This window comes from Dreissena polymorpha, chromosome 3 (genome assembly GCF_020536995.1).
Source record: "Dreissena polymorpha isolate Duluth1 chromosome 3, UMN_Dpol_1.0, whole genome shotgun sequence".
In the NCBI taxonomy this organism is placed as follows: domain Eukaryota; kingdom Metazoa; phylum Mollusca; class Bivalvia; order Myida; family Dreissenidae; genus Dreissena; species Dreissena polymorpha.
This window is the reverse complement of record NC_068357.1, coordinates 149,606,656-149,627,779: the sequence shown is the minus strand read 5'-3', so window position 1 is coordinate 149,627,779 and position 21,124 is coordinate 149,606,656. Positions and strand designations below refer to the sequence as shown.

The 21,124-nt window shown below is 33.4% G+C and overlaps 1 protein-coding gene across 5 annotated transcripts in view; it reads right to left on the bottom strand.

Moving 5' to 3' along the window:
• The window catches only part of LOC127871955 (dual specificity tyrosine-phosphorylation-regulated kinase 4-like), a 106,291-nt gene that overhangs the window by 46,706 nt on the left and 38,461 nt on the right, over positions 1 to 21,124 (bottom strand). For 4 of the 5 annotated variants that reach the window (XM_052415245.1, XM_052415247.1, XM_052415248.1 and 1 more), the window contains one exon: positions 2,922 to 2,966. The exons of the other annotated variant lie outside the window; for it this stretch is intronic. In XM_052415245.1, the coding sequence (XP_052271205.1) occupies positions 2,922 to 2,966 (45 nt within the window). The remainder of the gene's footprint in view (positions 1 to 2,921; positions 2,967 to 21,124) is intronic. 5 annotated transcript variants of the gene reach the window in all.

Genomic DNA, 21,124 nt, shown 5'->3' with positions numbered 1-21,124 from the left:
CTAGCACATATAATCCGCAATGACATACTTTACCATCTAGAACAGAACAATATACTCACTACACTCGACCACGGATTTAGATCTCAGGCTACTCCTGTGAAACGCAACTAATAACACCATCCATGACCTTTTAACAAACTATGATCAAGGAAGCCAAATAGACATTGCCTTCCTCGATTTCTCAAAAGCTAGACACTGTCCCACACAAAAAGCTCCTAAGTAAATTGCCAGTTACGGTATCGATAGACCTCTTAACCCATTTATGCCTAGCGTCTAGAAAAAAAAGGCCTTGGCAAACAGCGTAGACCCAGATGAGACGCCGCATGATGCGGCGTCTCATCAAGGTTGCGCTGTTCACTAAAAGGAATTTCTGTAAGAAATATTCTGAAAATAGAAATAAATATACCTAAGACATCCCTAATTTTGGAAATAAATTGATCCAATTTAGAAGGATGGGAGAGTCCACTAGGCATTAATACATGGGTTAATACATGGCTAAGAGACTTTCTCACAAACCACCACATGCCAGCTGCACTAGATGGGGAGAAATCCACATCTGCTCTTGTTGACTGGGGAGTACCTCAAAGAACCGTTCTGAGCCCACTCTTGTTTTTGTGCCATATCAATGATCTCCCTGATAAAGTCATAGACACAAGTACGACTATTTGCAGAAAGACACAAGTACGACTATTTGCAGACGATTGCCTCCTGTCTAGGCCCATATGAAATATACAAGACAACATAGCCCTCCAAGACGACCTGAAAGAACCCGAAACCTGGGCATTTTCATGGGGAATGCAGTTTAACGACAAGAAATGTTATATACTGAGCATTAAAAACGGCTCATCACACTTATATGAACTAGATTAACACATCCTCCATCAAGTAGAAAAAAATCTTTACCTAGCCATTACCATATCTGCCAACTTAAGTTGGGACACCTATATCAAAAAAAAAGTTAACTCTTTCAGTGCTGGAACCGAATTTTGAATGCCTTTGCAAACAGTTTGGATCCAGATGAGACGCCACAGAACGTGGTGTCTCATCATGATCCAAACTGTTTGCTATTCTGATAGTATTCTTTGAAAAAAAATCAAAGAAAATGCTAATTGTACAAATTCAGCAGACAACATTTTAGCAGAGGACAAATTTCCCAGCATGCAAAGGGTTAAACAAGCAAATTGTTCTCTAGGATTCATACAAAGAAATCTTAAACACTTCTACCTCAAGCTGTAGTCTGATTGACACATGCGTACAGCTTCATAGTATGGAACCAACATCTTCCCAAGCATATTGACAAAATGGAGCCCATCCAGAGACACACCACTAGATTTATCACAGGTGATTACCCCTTTGCATGCTGGGAAATTTGTTGTCTGCTAAAATGTTGTCTGCAGAATTTTTAAAATTAGCATTTTTTTCATTTTTTTTCAAAGATTACTATCAGAATAGCAAACAGTTTAGATCCTGATGAGACGCCACATCCTGTGGCGTCTCATCTGGATCCAAACTGTTTGCAAAGGCCTTCAAAATTCTGTTCCAGCACTGAACGAGTTACCGCTCACACGATTAAGCCTGTGTTTCGTCATTGCTGAATACACTGGAACTTCAAAGTCATACCTTGTCATGACATTAACACCAGCAAGAAATAAATGAAATGTTAAACTTAAATTACTACCAAACTTCAAACATTCTAGTCAACCAAGTGACTAATAATACTAAGTGTTTTAAAACTTTTTCGTGTAGAACAGAGCAATTAAAAAACTTGGACGGGAACAAACTTAGTGACAGAGACAGTGTTGTATGTGCAGTCACCGTCAAGGGTTTCAGGACTGCAATAAAAAATCCACATTTGGATTAATCTTTCTCCCGTTGGGACCTACGCCCTTAAAGGCCCTGCAACATATCAATACAGATTCAGATTCAGTCGGAACTAAATTGCTATTTTGCTGGTGACTTTACATACTCCAAGTGCGATACTAGAACTTGTGAAATGTTGCTCCTTGTTTCGTGATATTATTTCGTGAAACAACAAACATCTCATTGGTTGCAATAAATTTTACTGGTTTCATTCCTTTTGAGAGATGGTAAACTAGAAAATGGGAACCACACGACCTCTGCCTGTTCTGTTTCAAGATTTGATGCGAAAGTAAAAGCGTATTTAAAGTCACAAACCTTTCTTCACTTTTAATTGAAAGTGTTACTAAATGTATTAAAAGAACAGGTTTCAATTAAGTTATTATGTTATTGTATTCAGAATTTTTATAAATTGTGAATGTCATAATAATAAAAACATAAAATAAAAGCTATTTTCTATTGTTTGGTAAAAGTAGAACAATTAGATCCGGTAGAATCTTTCGAACCTCAAGTCCGATATCTTTTATTGTCTTTCACATGGATTGCTTTTATCAATTTGAATGCAAACATATATTTTTTAAAGTTGCAGATGGAAATTCAACCATTTCAATTAAATTCAATTACCTTTCTATCATGTGTTAAAAGTGAAGTATGATTATATGACTGTTCAAGGTAAAACCAGTTAGAAACGGACATTTCAAGGTCTAAACACGCCCTGAGATTGTTAATAAACAGAATATCAAAAGCCCCTTATCCTTCACTAAATGATGTAATCTCTCTGATAATCCACACAATCAAACCAACTGTCTGTTATTCCACCCACTTCTTTAACTATTTCAGTAGAAATATAATTATGCAACAAAATCTTCAATAGATAGTCCATACATTTAATTACTCAACTTTTTTTATAAACTTTATCAACAAAATAAAAGAATGAGATTTTTCACAGTCCTAAGCTTGTCCTACTTATTAAAATTAACAGACAAAAAGTACAATTTTTAGCCTCTGTGCATTTTACACACTCAAGGGATGCAACTCCGACAAGGTGATAAAGAGTGATCTACCTTCCTACTCTGTTGAAACTCCACATCACTGAGAAAGCTCTTCTGCTGTAAAAACAATCAGAGGACACATAAAGTCATATTTTTCCAGCTTGCAGGTTATTTTTGGAATCTATCATATTATCATAGTGTTTCAAATCACCAAACTTTTAGGATACGCTCAAGTTTAAATCATAGTCTGCTTGAGAAATATTTAAGTACCGTATACTTGCGCTTATTAGACGCCCTCGCTTATAAGACGCACCCCGACTACGGACTTTATAATGGGTGGATTTGAGACTGACCCGCGTGTAAGACGCGGTCAAATTTTGCCGTTTTCATCGGCCGAAAAATGGCAGAATGTTAAAGAAAATTGTGTCGCCGCTTACACACGTATACTATAATGGCCAATTTATATGACATTTAACGACGTCGCGCGCAGACAATCAGGTGATACAAACTTTTCAAGAATAATCACGGACAATATAACGTCTTACGCCCCAAAAATAACAAAATTCAAATTAAAAATAATAGACAAAAAAATCAGTAACATTACATTTTATTACAAATAAATCGGTAACTGACCATAGCGTTCCAATACACGGTACGGGCCAATACAGACTTTAGAGAAAATGCAAAAGGCTGCCGCGTAGTTCTGGCTACCAAAACTTTAAATGTCGCTTTTTATGATTTTTGACTGGCGCGACTTTATAAGTACAGGTCTGTCAATACTATATCAACTGTTCGCTGTAGTTTCTTTAGCTCTAAGTTGCCGCGATGATTCAAAACAACTGACAAGTGTCCAACTTGGCTAGCATAAGCCCACCCTTCCCAAAATAAAATACGCTTTTTACCAAAATACGCTTAAAAAAGTGTTTTTTTTCTGCGCTTTTTACTAAAAGTGTATTAAAAGTGTATTATTTCTGCACCTTTTTCATTAGTAAGTGCACTAAAGTGCATTTTTTCTGTATCTTCATTTTCTTCAAGCGTATTTTTCTGTACTTTTTTATCTAAGAAGTGTATCTTTTTCAAAACAAGTGTATCTTTTGTAGACAAAGCGTATCTTTTTATGCAAGAAGTGCATTTTTTTTGTATTTAAGTGTATCTTCTTATTTGTCAAAAAATACGCTTTCTGTACAAGTGTATCTTCTTAAAAATAAGTATTAGGTTCACAGATGGACAACAAGTATCACTGCCAAAAACTATAAAAATGATCAAACTTAGTTTTATACCTGAAAATGAAAGAGTTTGTGTTTCACTTTGATTTTTTTCTTTATATTTGTTTTTATTATAAACAATATCTTATGATTGTTTTATGTCTTAAAATTATTTTATTTTTTTTAAATTTTAAAACAATCTTATATTGATTGTTTATATTTGTTTAAAACAGTATTTACTTGTTAAATCTGCATAATTAAATAATTATGGTATTGGAAACATTATTTTGGAAATAATCTATTTATTTGTGTATATAAGTTATGCAAGATTTTGAAATTTTCATATTATACCATCATATCCATTTTCTTAATTTGCAATAAAATAATAAGATGCCAAACATGACCTGTGTTACATAAACAGTCAACAAAATAACAAGACAATACCTAAAAACACCCCTTTTCACACCACTAACAATAAAAAGATAACAATCTGTCAGGCATTCAGAGTTAAACAGGGTACTGATTATCTAGGGGCAGATAAGGCTACTGATAGGGGTTGCCCAGACATAAGGCTGGAATAAGGTATAAGACTTTTGATTGGTTCAAATTTTTGCACAGGAAATTATTTGAAAACAACAACTTTTGAAAAACAAGCTGGTTTCAGCAATTGGATATTGAGCTAAATTAAATTAACATTGAGACTTATAATTGTTCTGTAAAATGTATTGAAATACTGTCAGCATGAAGTTTTGTGTGATGAAAACAATGTGTTTTTTTACTACAATTTAGAAATCAACAATAAGTTTGCTGGAAAAGAGGTTCAACTGTTGTTTTTTTCGGCGTAAGCTGCATAAGCCAGCTTTTCACCCTGACTTGACCTTTGAAAGTGTCCAATAAAATTCAAATAAAATTTCCCGCAGCTAGGTACGAATGAATACACTTCATTTATTCCATTGGCTGATTTGAGTATACCACCAGAACATTGGAAACATATCCGCGTCTTTGTAACACTGTTTTACTGTATGAAACAATTTTATCTCTAATGAAAAGGCTTAATAGATAGAACAGTTTTACACTCAATTCTCGACATCAATACAGTTTGTGCGTACACCTTTTATTTTCAGAGTATTACCAGCGCAAAAGCGTTTATACTTAAAAGGCTATGTTCTCATATTTAGTACTTACTTCCATATTCCTGTCAACATGTTAACATGTAAAAGTATAAAGAGCAGTGGAAGCGAGGCCTCACTTTAAAGAATTGCATTTCAACCCGCGAAGTTTCGGGTCAAGTCGCGGACATTCAGAGTTTATATACAGGTCATCACCGGAGTTCGCGGTCAGTAAAATAATCGTTATATAATAAAGACGCTATCCGTGAACTAGGTGACCTGGAATTTTCTTTAGACCAGAAATATGTTAAAAGAAGATATTCAGCAATATAATTATGGTATGTCAATAATAGATTCTTAATGTGTTTTCAACAATACAATGATAAATATTATTTTTAATAAATTTAACAATAATTATTCCACCATATTGCCTAATGTACTAAAGTGATATTATGAGCATGTAACAGTTTATAGGTGTCTATCGCAACCGTTGATTATTTTTGATGTTTCTACTTCATATACACTTATAGTAATTAATGCAGCATCAACATACTAAAACAATATACCAGAAAGAGAAAAATAATGCATTTGAATATTAACCGTACTTTCGTTTGACAACTGATCATGCGTTTACGAGTTGAACCTAAATTTAGTTTTAGTGCAGATTTGTTCATACGACACAAAGACACAATATTGTTTTACGGATCATTTCGGCTTACAGGACTGGGTGGGTCACGTAAGAATATCGAATATAAAATATATTTTTATAAACAACTGGTAGCAAGGTGAGTTGCAGATAATTGATCAGTAACCACATTTTAACTAACTATTTTGACCTGTTAATTCTTTTCAGCTCAATTCAACAGTGTAAAATGCCCATAATATCACTTTAAGCATGAGCACGATGATTCTCGATACTGTTAATAATCGAATCAAATAGCAATGCCCGACAGACCACTAAAACAGGTTTGTTCTCGTGTGGCCGGTTGACTCATATGTTTAAATTTCACTTCCATTCTTCTTTTGGTTTTCTGTTTTGTATCTATAGGTTTATGACCAGCAATATGTTATAATGTAAAATAAGCCGCGAAAACTCCCCGTAACATCCCGTACTGCGTGTGATGCAGCTAAGAACTGCACAGAAAAAGACATTCGCTATCCTTGATCTCATTCATTAAACTATTTACGCCGTATATCTTTTTTAAAGATATTTCTTGTTTGGAATACTGAAGAACAGTTTTAACAGGTTTGTATTGTCATTTCTTCATCCTTTTTTTTAATTTAGTTTATTGAATTAATTATGATCATTATTATATTTATGTATAGTCACTGGGAAATGTAAATTGAGAAGTTAATGTATTGCAATTTAAAGGAAAAACAACACAATTTTAAGCAAATATAGATAAACACACACATGACAAAGTGTAAATGTGTACAGTGAATTGTTGTGGTTGTGTTTTATGATTATTGTCATCTTTATTGTTATTTATAGATATTTCTGGTTATTACTGAAAAGATTTCTTTCCCTCGTTTTAATGTTGAAGGTTAAACTCTTGCCCCAAGAGCAAAAGGGGTTATCATACTACCTGATGTATGGACTTTTACACCAGGCTTTTACCCTGCACGAGCTGGCCAACTTGAGGGGAACTGAAGTGGGCAAACCTCGCCCTGTCCTTGAACAAGAAAGCTGGATTTGTTGAGAGGTAAAACTATACAGGTTATTGCATTTTAAAAGCGTCACAATTCTGACCAATGTGACAAATATTTTTAGAGTTTGAAATGTGATGAAAGTAAATTACAAGCTTTGGAAAATTACCAATTTTAAATATTTTGTCAAAACTCCTTTTCTTTTTTTTTGGTTCCAGAGTATCATTAAAGCTGAAATCCAGCACGAAACCAGGGAGGTGAAGGCCATCGCACAGGCCATGTGCCGACTATTCACTCCCCACCAGCTTGTGACTTGCTCCATGAAGGGAGCAACAACTACAATGGGGTCACCAAGACCAAGCCTCCCCGCTGCTGAGAGAAATGCAATAATTGGTACTTTTTCTTCATCATAAAAATCTGAAGTACCAGTTACCCTTATAGAAATTTAATACACAACCTACAAATATTTTTCAGATCACTTACTGTTTACAGTCGCATAAATGATCATTATATTACATCATTTGTGAAAAGGGGGAGTTTTTATTATCCAAGTGACAGTTAACAATGTTTTTTTTTTAATTCATGAAGACAGGGATTGAAAAACTTTGTCCGTGTCTCTAGTCACTGTCTCCAGGACAATCAGTTCTAAACTCATTTGTGTTGACTTCCTTAATATGCAAATATTTTACCTCTTTTTCTGGCTAGAGTATTTTATATTTAAGAACAGATTTTTTTGTGCATGTTTTTAAAATGCATAGTCTTTAATATTTTTTCAGATGTCATAGCCAAAACCTTTGACAAGCCTCTGGTGGATGTTGAAGAAATGATGAGAGATTGTTTAAGGCGTCTGCGGCTGATGCACAAGTAGACTGAAGTCTTTGTAAATAAAATGTGCTGTTAAAATGATTATTTAACCATTGTAAAAATACCTGATTGTATGCTGTGATTTCGTTGAATGTAGATATGTTATTTAATGTTAATAAATATGTTTATTTACAACGTTTATTTGCTGTACTTGTTTCAGTTCATATTTAAACTGGTCACTTTTCATGTCCAAATGAATGTATCTTTAAAATACTCATTTTTCAAAGATACACTTAAGTGTATCTTTATCTATCTTAAAAATACTCGTTTAAAAAAGATGCACTAATAAGCTTAAAAATACACTTGAGCGTATTTTTTATAAAATACACTTGAGTGTATTTTAAGTGCACTAATACGCTTAAAAATACACTTTAGCGTATTTTTTTCATAAAATACACTTGAGTGTATTTTAAGTGCATTAATACGCTTAAAAATACACTTGAGCATATTTTTTATAAAATACACTTGAGTGTATTTTAAGTGCACTAATACGCTTAAAAATACGCTCGAGCATATTTTTTTATAAAATACACTTGAGTGTATTTTAAGTGCACTAATACACTCAAAAATACGCTTGAGCGTATTTTTTAGTATAAAAAAATACACTTGAGTGTATTAATGCACTTAATTAACGCAGTTAAAATGCACTAACAAATAAAACTGAAGCGTATTAGTGCACTTTAGTACACTTAAATACACTTAAAAATACACTTAAGCGCATTAATACACTTGAAAAGTGTACTTTTTGAGAGAAAAATGCAGAAAAAACACACTTTTTTGCACAGAAAAATGCACTTGGTAAAGTGAATAATACGGTGCCAATACCGCTGCGTTTTATGCGCATTAAATGCGCATTTTATACACTTTTTCGGGAAACTCGATATTTTGAAAATTTTTGTTTATTTTCACCAGTATCTCGCTTAAAAGACGCGACCCCAACTGTAACTTATTAATTTAAGTCTTAAAAATGCGTCTTACAAGCGAAAGTATACGGTACCGGGAATATGACAAAAATACCATACATAATACGCACATACTGTGGCAGTTCGTTTTCCTGTCCTTTTACACAAACACATTATTAAATAGAACACATGAATTCAGTTTCATAAGATTATTGGGATTGTAGTTATAGATCTAGTTGCTATTTAATTTTTAATGATTTTAATACTTTTAAATACTATTTTGTTATATGTTCAAATGCCATCAAACATCATGATATTTATTCAAACTGGTTGATTTCATTCCCGGAATCTTGCACTAATTAAGTAATTATTGGCATTGTTGAATTTTGTAAAATAATTGATTTGTGGGTAGTGCTTAAAATAGCATGATGACTAATTATTTTAACCTCGTTATATGTTAAGAACTTAGAGTAACATAAATACTCAAAATTTCACAAAATATTTCTTAACCCTTTGCATGCTGGGAAATTTGTCATCTGCTAAAATGTCGTCTGCTGAATTTCTAAAATCATCATTTTCTTCACTTTTTTTCGAAGAATACTATCAGAATAGCAAACAGTTTGGATCCTGATGAGACGCCACGTTCTGTGGCTTCTCATCTGGATCCAAACTGTTTGCAAAGGCCTTCAAAATCTGGTTTCAGTTCTCAAAGGGTTAAAATAAAGTTAAACCATAACGAAAATCAGTGTTCCTTCTAGCAATAGCCAAAATTTCAACGCTATATAGATGTGGTATGGTAACATAGATTTAACGAGATACAAAATTGTTGTTTTTATTTTTTTGTGGCACAATATAATATTACATTTAAATTTCCCGCAACAATATATATTCATACGACACACAAACACTTGAATATGGTACATGAACATGCGTTAAATATATATTGTCCTGCAAAAAAAAAAATATATATCATTTTGTATCTTCATTCTTGTTAAATCTATGTAACAAGACCACATCTAGCATTGAAATTCTGGCTATTGCTGTAAGGAACAAAATTTGATTGTATATTTGTAAACATTATTTTCCAAAATATTGTACAAAATATTTGTTGATTTTGAGTGTTTATGGGCTTTTAATAGAAAAATCCATTCAACAATTTCGCACAATTTATCATTATTTGTAATCATTATTTACAACTTTGTGTAAATTCCAAATAAGTGTCTAAAACTGTAAGATTTTTACCAATTTTATGTTTATATAAAATCTAAAACAATAGGAATTTGTATATATAGAAATACATTATAATTGTATTGTTTATTTTCATTCAATATAAATTAGTGTAATAAAGCTACAAACTACATCAAATTTGGCCGTTTTAACATATATAAGAGATAATTGTTTGTAGTTTTTTCGGCGGAGCTGACTACGCCAGCTTTTCACCTTACGTGACCTTTGTTAGCGTCCAATAGAATTCAAATAAAACTTCCCACGGCCAAGTACAGATGAATACACTTCATTGACTGCATTGGCTGATTTGATAATACCACTAGAACATTGGAAACATGTCCGCGTCTTTGTAACACTGTTTTACTGCGTTTTCAGCATGAAACAGTTTTATCTCTAATAGAAAGGCTTAATAGATAGAGCAGTTTTACACTCAATCTCGACATCAATACAGTTTGTGCGTGCACCTTTTATTTTCAGAGGATTTCCAGCGCGAGAACGTTGTGTACTTAAAGGCCATGTTCTCATATTTAGTACTGACTTCCATATTCCTGTCAACATGTTATATGTAAAAGTATAAAGAGCAGTGGAAGCGATGCCTCACTTTAATGCAACCCGCGAGGTATAAGGGGTCAGTTCGCGGTTAGTGTGTTTGAATGTCAGAGTTTATATACAGGTCCTTACGTGCTGATCGGAGTTCGCGGTCAGTAACATATTAGTTATATAATAAAGACGCTATAGCGTGAACTAGGTGAACTGGAATTTTCTTCACCAGAAAGATGTTAAATGAAGATATCCAGCGATATTATTTTATGGCATGTCAATAATAGATTCTTAATGTGTTTTCAACAATACCATGATAAATATTATTTTTAATTAATTAACAAGAATTATTCCATCATATTTACTAATGTATTATTGCATCATATTGAAAAATGTATTAAGTATGAGCGCGATGATTCTAGATACTGTTAATAATCGAATCAAATAAACGTAGCAATGCCCGATAAACCACTCAAACAGGTTTGTTCGAAGAACGCGCGTATACATATTTAAAATATGTACGGAGACTTCGCGTGTGGCCGGTTGACTTTGGTTTTCTGTTTTGTATCTATAGGTTTATGACCAGCAATATGTAATAATGTGAAATAAGCTGCGAAAACTCCGCGTAACATCCCGTATTGCGTTTGATGCAGCTAAAAACTGCACAGAAAAAGATATTAGCTATCCTTGATCTCATTCATTTAAATCTTTACCTTCCATAAACTCCAACCACAATCAACGCCGTATATCTTTTTTAAAAGATATTTCTTGTTTTATATAAGATAAGAAATTTAGCAGTTTTAATGCAAAAGTACATGTAAGATAATTACCAACAAAACCAAAATATGCCTGGTGAACCTGTTTGTTTTTATGTCATTTTTCACACAGAATTTGTATGAGCTACCTTCTGACAAATTTTCATAGATATCGATTATTGGGAAAAAATGAACAAAAACTGCTGCAACACCTCTTAAATTTATTATAAAAACAATGCTTTTCATTAAAAGCTAATGTAATATTTGTTCACACTTTATCTCATTATGAAAAAGGTTAGCTTATAAAAAGGTAAAACTGTTAAAACAAACAGATAAATTCAAGTTGGGAACATGATTTCGGGTAGAATGGGAAGTTGCAACAAAAAATAAAGTATTATAATTAGATGTAAATGTTCTTATATGATTCATACAAAAGTAATTTACCTAAAACCAAACATAAAATACCTTTCGGAAGAGACTATAAGTAGACTTTTCAGACGCTGCAAGATTGGATTTCTCAGAATCAAAAATAAGTCCTGTCTTGTCGTACATTGTAGTAACAGTTGCGGATCCTTGCGCAAGGATACTAGAGTTTTGTTGTTACACTACATGTATCCTTTATCACTTTTTTATTCACAAAATCTTTAGTACAGTTGAAACATTAAAACCATTTTACTTTTATAAATGCCAAATCACATGCAAGAACAAGTGTATTTTGATTGTTTTATGATACCGTAAATCCACTTTTAATTTTACAAGACTGCAGTCAAGTACCCATTGTTTACAAAATGTTTGGCATACATGTACAAACCTTCATGGCAACAAATTAATTTAAATTTACCTACACTTTATCATCAATACAACTCACTGATTTAAAACATTTTTGTCCAATTTAAGTTATGAAATAATAAATTAAGTTTTTTTTGTTTTACAGATCTTCACCAAATATGAAAGCATAACTACTCCACACAACTAATAGATCACAATAAACTTTAAAGATCAGGATTGCCTCACTGGATTGTTAAAACAGTTATTTAATTTCAAATTCACGGATTAAATAGTAAAGCATTATTAGAAATAGAAACCATTCGCCTCGCAACTAACCAAACATAATGAAACAAAGGAAACACAATGAGCATGGAATTAAAACATCTTAACTATATTAGTAATGGACTTAATCTGTATTAATCAGATTTGAGAAAGTAAGTCTTCCATACAGGTTTTTTTAGCCTTATATAACTGAGGTAAATTAAAGGCCTCTTCCAAATGATAAGTTTGTTTAAACTCATGACATTTTTCCCCAAATCTAAACTTACACCAGCTTTTTCATTTCCAAATCAGCTATTTAAATGTTTTTTCTCCTGAAAGTTACTTTGCCAGGGCATCTCCAAAATGAGATGAGAAAAGCCCTGCCATACAAGTAATTTAAATTTAAATGTTGAAGTGATTATAATTTACAGTGGCATATATAGGGCTTATATGGAAAGATTTTTTTTACATAATCTTATCTGTAAAAATACATTAAATTAATGTTACGCGTTAATTGCTTGAAACATTGTTCATATTAAAGTAATGTAAAATATTCATGTCTACTAAGTGTTTACTTAGGGATAAATGTGAATATGTAAATTTAATCTATATTGTGGGGGCAGTCAAAGTGCCCCCTTTAACTTGTTTTACAATTGATAACCAACTGATTGGGGTAAAATACCACTAACTATTTCACTCAGTATTTGTATCATCATTTACTCAGATCTAGACTGATAGACTTTTGATAACTGCTTATACTTACGTTTACTAAAGAAGACATAAAAACCTACCATTTAACAATAAAATTAAGACCAAATCCCTACTAGAGCAACTAAGTCTGCTTAAACAGCAAAAATGATTGCAAAGCAATATTAGACCATAAAGATTGCCATTAGCTGTGAGCCAAAAATAACCTGTATTGTGTAAAAATGGGACTTACGGCAAATGCAAAAATGGGACTATTGACATATGCAGCTAGGGTAGCTCCTTTAAACCAGCCTGTGCATTCAAAAGACTGGTCAGGAACTAAGCTGTTTGCTGTAATGTCAAGCAAGGTGCGTTGGTCTCCTGACCAGACTGCATTTCTGGTCAGTAGTAACACAGGCCATGTATGGAATAAGACACATTTTTGAAAGATTTGACTCAAATAATGTACTGAGTTTACAGCTATACAACAAAACAATAGTTAAACACTACATGGAATCAGACTCAAAACATATATGTTCCTGTGTGGCTAGATGCAAAAGCCGCATTAAGTGCAAAATAACAACAACAAAGGATCATAAAATATTATTCAGAACTAAGTTCATTACTTCTCTGAGCAAATTCAGAATAAAAAGACACAATGAAAAGCCTGTCAATTTATGAAAAATTAAATTAAAGCGTCTTTCTGTAAATCTTACCGATTAAAAACTCAACATGTTTTTTTTTTTTATTAAACACAAGAGCCATGTTAACATGGCGATCCCCGCCGAAATGTGTTTGCTTGTATGAGAACATTTGTTTTAGAGAGTAGAATAATGTTTGTAAAACATGGCACCTGTGTCATATATTCATATTTCAAGGATCAATTAGTTATATATTGTTGGAGTTATGCTGTAGAGAATACAATATATGGAAATGAAAGAAAGGGAGTTAGTTAAAAAAGAAGACTATACACAGTTACTGTTCTTGATCACTGTATTTTTCCTTTAACTCATCTATTCATTTAACAGTGAATACTTAAGTGTTCAAATTAAATTTAGAGTTATTCCCTTAAGTAGATTTAGAGTTATGCTTCGGACAAAACGGATACAAATTTACTATGAAATTAAATAAAGGGAGACAATTCAAAAACTACGTCCGAAAGAGTTATGGTTCATGTTCACTGCACTTCTCCTAGTTGCCATCTGTTTATATTTCTAGTTTTAAGTAAATCCCTTCAGTTGATTTAGAGTTATGCTACGGACAAAAATTGACTTTGAAATAAAAAAAGGAAGATAATTAAAAAACTAAGGTAGATAGAGTTATGGTTCTTAATCACTGCACTTCTACTACTGGTCATCTGTTTATATTTCAAATTTCAAGTAAATCCCTTCAGTAGATTTAGACACTGCACTTGTCTTCGTTGCCATCTGTTTATATTCTAAGTTTAAAGTAAATCCATTGAATAGATTTGGAGTTTAATTATGCTCTGGACAAAGTTTTGGACAGAAGGACGCACGGAAGGACGGAAAATATTACTACATCCCCTCCGAAATTTCGGCGGCGATAATAATTGTTGATATGTACAATTGACAGCTTTTAAATCATTCCCAATATACATTTGTTACCAAAATTAAAATATCTCAATGTTTTATGCCGTTCTATGTTTTTATTAAAAAATCTTTATATCCACGCTTTTACCTGTGTAGGATAATATCGCGATTTTAATGGGACCAACACGAAGTAAATGGGCATTGTTTATTTTAAGCTAGAATTTGTATGAATTGCGTTTAAATTAAAATTCAAAAATGTGATTCGGATTACAAATTATGAATTTAGTATTCAACAAAACACAGAATATCCAACGTTCAAAGGACTTTCATCATTTGTAAAACGAACGTATGACTGCAGTTTTGGGGCGCAATTGACGCCAGATGTCCATAATTAACAGAAGTGCTGAAAAAGTCCTTAAAACATTTATTTGTTGAAACAGTCTGCTGACCACTCTATTCGCAAGATCAAAGCAGTGAGGGGGGGGGGGTACACTTTAGGAAAAAATTGATTACATGATTATTTTGGACTTTGTTATAAAATATAAACTTACTGATTGATTGCATAGAAAGCATAAAGCTTATATGAAACGCTCTCGAGTCCCTTTCCTGGGACTAGAACCAGTACTTTGTGTCTATGGTGGAAATCTAAAGAACGCTCCCACAGATGGCTCAGATTTAGTCAATTTTGTCCAAAATTAGTCCTATTTTTTCAATAAAACTACATATGTGCAGTTACAGGGATGAGACTTATTAAGAATAAGAGGAATAATATGGGGAAAAAATCAGCCCAATGTTAACCTTAAAAAGTCAAAGCGAGGTATTTTACAGAATTTGAATGTTACCTCTAGGCATATAGACTGGTCTTCCAAGCACCATGGTACAAGCCTCGTCCGCTGTAGTTTTAATCGCAGACGTTTCAACCATTCAATTTCACTCATTTTTTTTTTAAGACTAAAAACTGGTCCTTATTGTTTATGTTGTTGACGGAACTTATATAAATATCTTTAACACATTCTTATATTCATAATATTTTTCATAAATGTTGTAAAAAATTTATCATCTGAAGTATCCACTTTTGGTTGTTTTAAACGACACAATCACTTACTGTACCAATAAAAGTCAGCTACTTGACTTTCATTCTCCCTGTACTCTTTAAAGATAAATTTACTAAAATGCATTTAAAAAAATGACATGAAATACATTAAAAACTTATTCTTTACATGCATGGTCATGTATATTTCAAGATAAAAAAGCCAAACAGGTGATGGTGATAAATGTTTTTCTCTGAATTTAACTCTTACAGTGCTGAACGGAATTTTGAAGGCCTTTACAAACAGTTTGAATCCAGATGAGACGCCACAAAACGTGGCTTCTCATCGGGATCCAAACTGGTTGCTATTCTGATAGTATTCTTTGAAAAAAATCGAAGAAAATGCTAATTTTAGAAATTCAGCAGACAACACTTTAGCAGACGACAAATTTCCCAGCATGCTAAGGGTAAAGTACAATTCCTGTTTCTTTTCAGTTACAAGGCAATCTTCATCCTAACAGCTGACATATATATCCACCACAAATAATTTATCAAGCTTACTCAAGAACAAACAAGTGGAATTTGACTAAGGAGGGTCACCAGTTATTGGGAAAATAATTGAGAAAACCGTTTATGTATAGAGCATGTCCCTATGTCTTTTGTAAGGGCATGGCAGGTTGAAGAGTGTTTCGCACCTTTCGCCTACATAATGTTGTATAATATGTTGTTGTTTGTTGTCCATTCATAATGTTGCCTAATATGCTGCAGTTTGCAGCTCAGTTGTGAATACATGCAGGTTCAGGCAGCTATGACCTCCTGTTTATTGTAATAGCCATAATGGATGGAGTTCATCATTGAAATATACAAATATAAAAACACGAAATTTACTGCACTATGCACATAATAAGGGACATCATACAAAAATTGGAGTTAATGTTAATATTAGCACTGTTTATTTATGAAAATGAGTTTTACATGCACATTCAGATAATGATCAAGAGATGATGAGTTACAAAGGGTCACTTTTTAACCCTTTCAGTGCGGGAAACGAATTTTAAAGGCCTTTGCAAACAGTTTGGATCCAGATAAGACGCCACAGAACTTGGCGTCTCATCAGGATCCAAACTGTTTGCTATTCTGATAGTATTCTTTGAAAAAAAAATCGAAGAAAATGCTTATTTTAGAAATTCAGCAGACGACATTTTAGCAGACGACAAATTTCCCAGCATGCAAAGGGTTAATATGCTACATAAATAAGCTTAGACATATGAACACATTTTATCGTTATATAGAATAATACATTTTTATTATTTACTCAATATTAATAGTTTCTTGAATTATGTACTGGACTTTTTTGGCTGATTTTATAGCTGTTATTCAGTCATTTTTAAATGGCAAAAATGAATCTTTATCTCCCAAATCCAGACCTTAAATTCTCAATTGATGATTTGACTTTAAGATGTTAAGTGTAGAAATAAAGTGGTTAAGTGTTGAAATAAAGTTTTTTGAAGTTGTAATAACCATTTTACTGATACATTTATGATAGTCATTTTCAGTTTTATTTAGTTTAATGAAGATTATAAACTTTAACTGGACCCCTCCTACTTTTGGAAACCATCTCAGTTGGTACTTAAAAAGTTCATGAAATCTGTATTGGACATTGCAACCTAAGGGTGTGCTCACAACTCTAGGTGTTCACAAGGCCGAAAGGATTCTCACAAATTCACATGTTAGTCCATTTTACTTACCAAAGAAGGATATGATAAAACAATAAGGAACTAGGCAATAATAATAATAGACTAATCAATAAGCTCACCATGTGATCCATTGAAGGTATCAAACCCGAGAACCCCTGGTTACCATGCAGACATGATATCCACAACACCATCGCAACCTTCGACATTGAATTTATAAAAACTAAGGATGGATACCGATAAAATTACCAATTACAATGCAATGAAATGCAAATATGACTTATAATAATGTTACTCACGTGATACTCATTCACAATAGGTGGCAGAGTGACCACTGTTCCCATAGCAAGAATCACAAATCTGTATAGAGGTTACATCACACCTAGATTTCATAGTATTTCTTCATTAATCCAAATAATTGTCTATGGTGTACACAACACTTCTTTGTCGGTTTGATCAATTCATTTCAGGCTTAAAATGGGGGTATATCTAAACATGATTTTCCTAATGAGTCATTTCAATGTATTACAAACTGCTACATTTATCTCACATTCCTAGATATTGTTATGAAATTAATAACACAAATAATCATCAAAAAACTATTAATTTTATAAGTAAAGCATTCAGATTTTTTTTTCAAAACTTTTGTTTGCACAAAAATAATTGAACATTTATGTAATTTAAATTCAATTAATAAAACAAAAGTAGTGCCAAACATGTCATACACATTATCCAACAAATAAACATAACCCTGGAGTGTCCACAAGTTATAAATACTGTTTACAATAAATATCATCAATAACATATCGCAGTACGTCATGACAGACAAACAGTCCACTTTTAATGCCGATTATTTCGCAAATTTTATAACAACTTTGAAAATGGAATGAAGAAGTACATTCATTCAATTATCTCACATACTTAACAAAGCAATTTGATTGGCAATTTTAACCACATGATCCTCAAATATATTTATGTCCCAAAAAATCCAATTAAATAATTATTTTTCTATGAAATAAACATGGTACATAAAAGGACCATTACAATGAATAAATTAAACCACTCAATACAAAAAATTTACATTAATTTACAGAAGTGTAATCTTTTGATATTAAGTAAACATTTTCACCACTAAGCCAATGTCTATTGATGATATGTTATGACCTAATCATAGTGAACTAAATATAAATCATTAAATATGGTCTAAAGAGTCTAGATCCAATTCTTGTTGTTGTTTGATTAATGACTTGAAAAATGATTTGAAATAAAGGCAGCACAGTTAACTTGCTATTTAAACAGCAAGAACATTTTGCTAGCAATATATCTTCAAAAATATCTTTTATCTGCTGCACAAAAAACTATTGCAGAAAACCAATCAAATATTATATTTCATTACAATTGAAATTGATCTGAAATTGAAACCATGATAAATATTGTACCATTTGAAAAATTTCAGTCAAGCGTTTTTATGAAAGGTTCAAACAGATAGTGCCATTTATTTGCAATAAATCACGAGGGATTCATTCTTCTTTATGCGCATTCAAGGGGACTGGCATTCAAAACCAAGCAAGTGCGTTGAATTTATCGCCCGACAAATACATTTTGTTCATGGATGGGTGTAGAACTAAAAGAAAAGGTATAAGTGAAGGGTTGTGCCTGATAATTGAGAAAAATTACATCAGGACATTTTGAGAATCCTTTTTAGCATGGTAGAATCCTAACCAAATAAGGCATATTTAATCAAAATGTGTGATTTTGACCTTTGTGTGTGACTTTGACCATGACCCTAGCAACCTGGATCTTATATTTGACACTCAGCTAGATAATGGAGAACAATTGTGGACAGTTATTAAAGAATCCCTTGATGCATAGAAAATGATTGACTAAATAACGAATAATTCATCAAATTTGTGACCTTTGACCTAATTGTGTGACCTTGACCTAAGCCCCTAGGATTATGGGTGTTGAATGTGAAGCACCCCCAGATGATTGAGAACAACTATGGCAAGTTTCATGGCTCTGGCTCATGTGTTAATGGAGATAAAGCTCTAAGCTTACATTAAAAAGCATTTTTTCAAGACAAAAAGGGCCTTAACTCTGTTATTAACAGATGGTGTACAATGCCATTTGGTGCGCATCATCCTCTTATCCATATATATATATACTCATACCAAGTTTCAATGAAATCCGCCAAAGCACTTCCAAGATATGGCTCCAGACACAAAAGTGAGCATTTTTTCAAGATACAAAGAGCCATAACTCCGTTACTAACAGATGTTGTACAATGCCAATGGGCGTGCATCATCCTCTTATCCACATATATACTCATACCAAGTTTCAATAAAATCCGCCATAGCACTTTCAAGATATGGCTCCGGAAACAAAAGTGCCGGACGGATGGAAAGACGGTTGGACAACGGCAAAACAATTTACCTCTGATACTTATACTAAAATAAATGTTTAAAAGTGTATTCATATTTTATTTGCCTTTTTCTGCAATAGTTCAGTCATGTCACAGAGGTCAGTTTAGCTATTCACTCATTTGCCTTGATAAACTGTTTCATGAGAACTCAGTGCAGATTTCACTAGAACTAGGTCCAGATTTCACAAGAACTAAAGTGCAGGCTGTTTCACCAGGACTATGTTCAGGCTGTTAAACCAGTACTAAGTGCAGGCTGTTTCACCAGTACTAAGTGCAGGCTGTTTCACCAGTACTAAGTGCAGGCTGTTTCACCAGTACTAAGTGCAGGCTGTTTCACCAGGACAAAGTGCAGGTTGTTTCACCAAGACTAAGTTCAGTTAGTTTCACCAGAACTATGTGCATGCTGTTTCACCAGTACTAAGTGCATGCTGTTTCACCAGTACTAAGTTCGATCAGTTTCACCAGTACTATGTGCAGGCTGTTTCACCAGTACTAAGTGCAGACTGTTCCACCAGTCCTAAGTGCAGGCTGTTTCACCAGTACTAAGTGCAGACTGTTCCACCAGTCCTAAGTACAGGCTGTTTAACCAGAACTATGTGCAGGCAGTTTCACCAGTACTATGTGCAGATTGTTTCACCAGTACTAAGTGCAGACTGTTCCACCAGTCCTAAGTGCAGGCTATTTCACTAGTACTAAGTGTAGACTGTTCCACCAGTATTAAGTGCATGCTGTTCACCAGTACTACGTACAGGCTGTTTCACCAGTACTAAGTGCATGCTGTTTCACCAGTACTAAGTACAGGCTGTTTCACCAGGATTAAGTGCAGGCTGTTTCACCAGAACTAAGTTCGATCAGTTTCACCAGTATTATGTGCAGGCTGTTTCACCAGTACTAAGTGCAGACTGTTCCAGCAGTCCTAAGTGCAGGCTGTTTCACCAGTACTTAGTGCAGACTGTTCCACCAGTCCTAAGTGCAGGCTGTTTAACCAGAACTATGTGAAGGCAGTTTCAACAGTACTGTGTACAGACTGTTTCACCAGTACTAAGTGCAGACTGTTCCACTAGTCCTAAGTGCAGGCTGTTTCACTTGTACTAAGTGCAGACTGTTCCACCAGTCCGAAGTGCAGGCTGTTGCACCAGTACTATGTGCAGGCAGTTTCACCAGTACTATGTGCAGACTGTTTCACCAGGACTAAGCGCAGGCTGTTTCAACAGGACTATGTGCAGGCAGTTTCACCAGTACTATGTGCAGACTGTTTCACCAGGACTAAGTGCAGGCTGTTTCACCAGGACTATGTGCAGGCTGTTTCACTTTTACTAAGTTCAGACTGTTTCACTTTTTTTAAATTCCATCAGTATCAAGTGCAGACTGTTTCACCCGCTATATATGTAGATTGTCAAAGTTGAGTAAGCAGCTGATGTATTCATCATTAAGTGCAGAAGAGGAACTGCTAAATAAGTGTAGAAATAATATCAGGACTGATCCCTACACAAGATTACAGGAGTGGGATTTTTCCTCTTTTCAATAGATTTCCCCCTTTTCAATATTGAACTAAGTTTACAAATAGTTCTAAATATTGCTTGATCTATACAGAAGCGCAGAGTTTAGTTGAAC